At 39.9% G+C, this 564-nt stretch overlaps 1 protein-coding gene across 1 annotated transcript in view; it reads right to left on the bottom strand.

Annotated features, from left to right (window-relative positions):
* Positions 1 to 564, bottom strand: part of LOC106881999 (low-density lipoprotein receptor-related protein 2) — an 84414-nt gene that overhangs the window by 42635 nt on the left and 41215 nt on the right. The window contains 1 exon segment of the mRNA XM_052969906.1: positions 133 to 297. Coding sequence (XP_052825866.1) covers positions 133 to 297 — 165 coding nt within the window.

The following is a 564-nucleotide window of genomic DNA, read 5'->3' as shown; positions in this document are numbered from 1 at the left end:
GAGGAGGATGATGATGATGGGGGGAGGAAGAGAGAAAAGCAAACTTTATTTAAGAATACACATAAAACAAATATTTTCTGTCAGGTACAAAAAAAAGAAGAAACTCATGACAACGAAATTTATGCAACTTACTTCAGTGTATCAGCCCAATAAAGCTTTTCATAGGTGTAGTCAATTGCCAGGCCATCTGGGTCACCTAAGTCAGAGCTGACCAACACAGATCTTTGATTACCAGCCATAGTTGCTTTTTCAATGCTTGGTGACTGACCAATGCCTGAATTCGACCAATACATGTACCTAGAAACATATATACAAGAAAGTTTGTAATACAATGTCGCACTTGTGGTTTCATGCAGGTGTTGTGTATATACAGATTGTGAAGGTGCATGGTTCAGTGGTTAGAGCATTCGGGTCACAATCATAAGGCCATAACTTCAATTCTCAGCAGTGCAGTGTGTCCTTGAGCAAGGCACTTTACTTTACATTGTTCCAGTCTATGCAGCTGGCAAAAAACGAGTTGTACCTGTAATTCAAAGGGTCAGCCTTGTCACATTCTGTATCATG

This window comes from Octopus bimaculoides, chromosome 8 (assembly GCF_001194135.2).
Source record: "Octopus bimaculoides isolate UCB-OBI-ISO-001 chromosome 8, ASM119413v2, whole genome shotgun sequence".
Taxonomy (NCBI): Eukaryota; Metazoa; Mollusca; class Cephalopoda; order Octopoda; family Octopodidae; genus Octopus; species Octopus bimaculoides.
The sequence above is the reverse complement of the archived record's forward strand: the minus strand, read 5'-3'. Positions and strand labels throughout refer to the sequence as shown.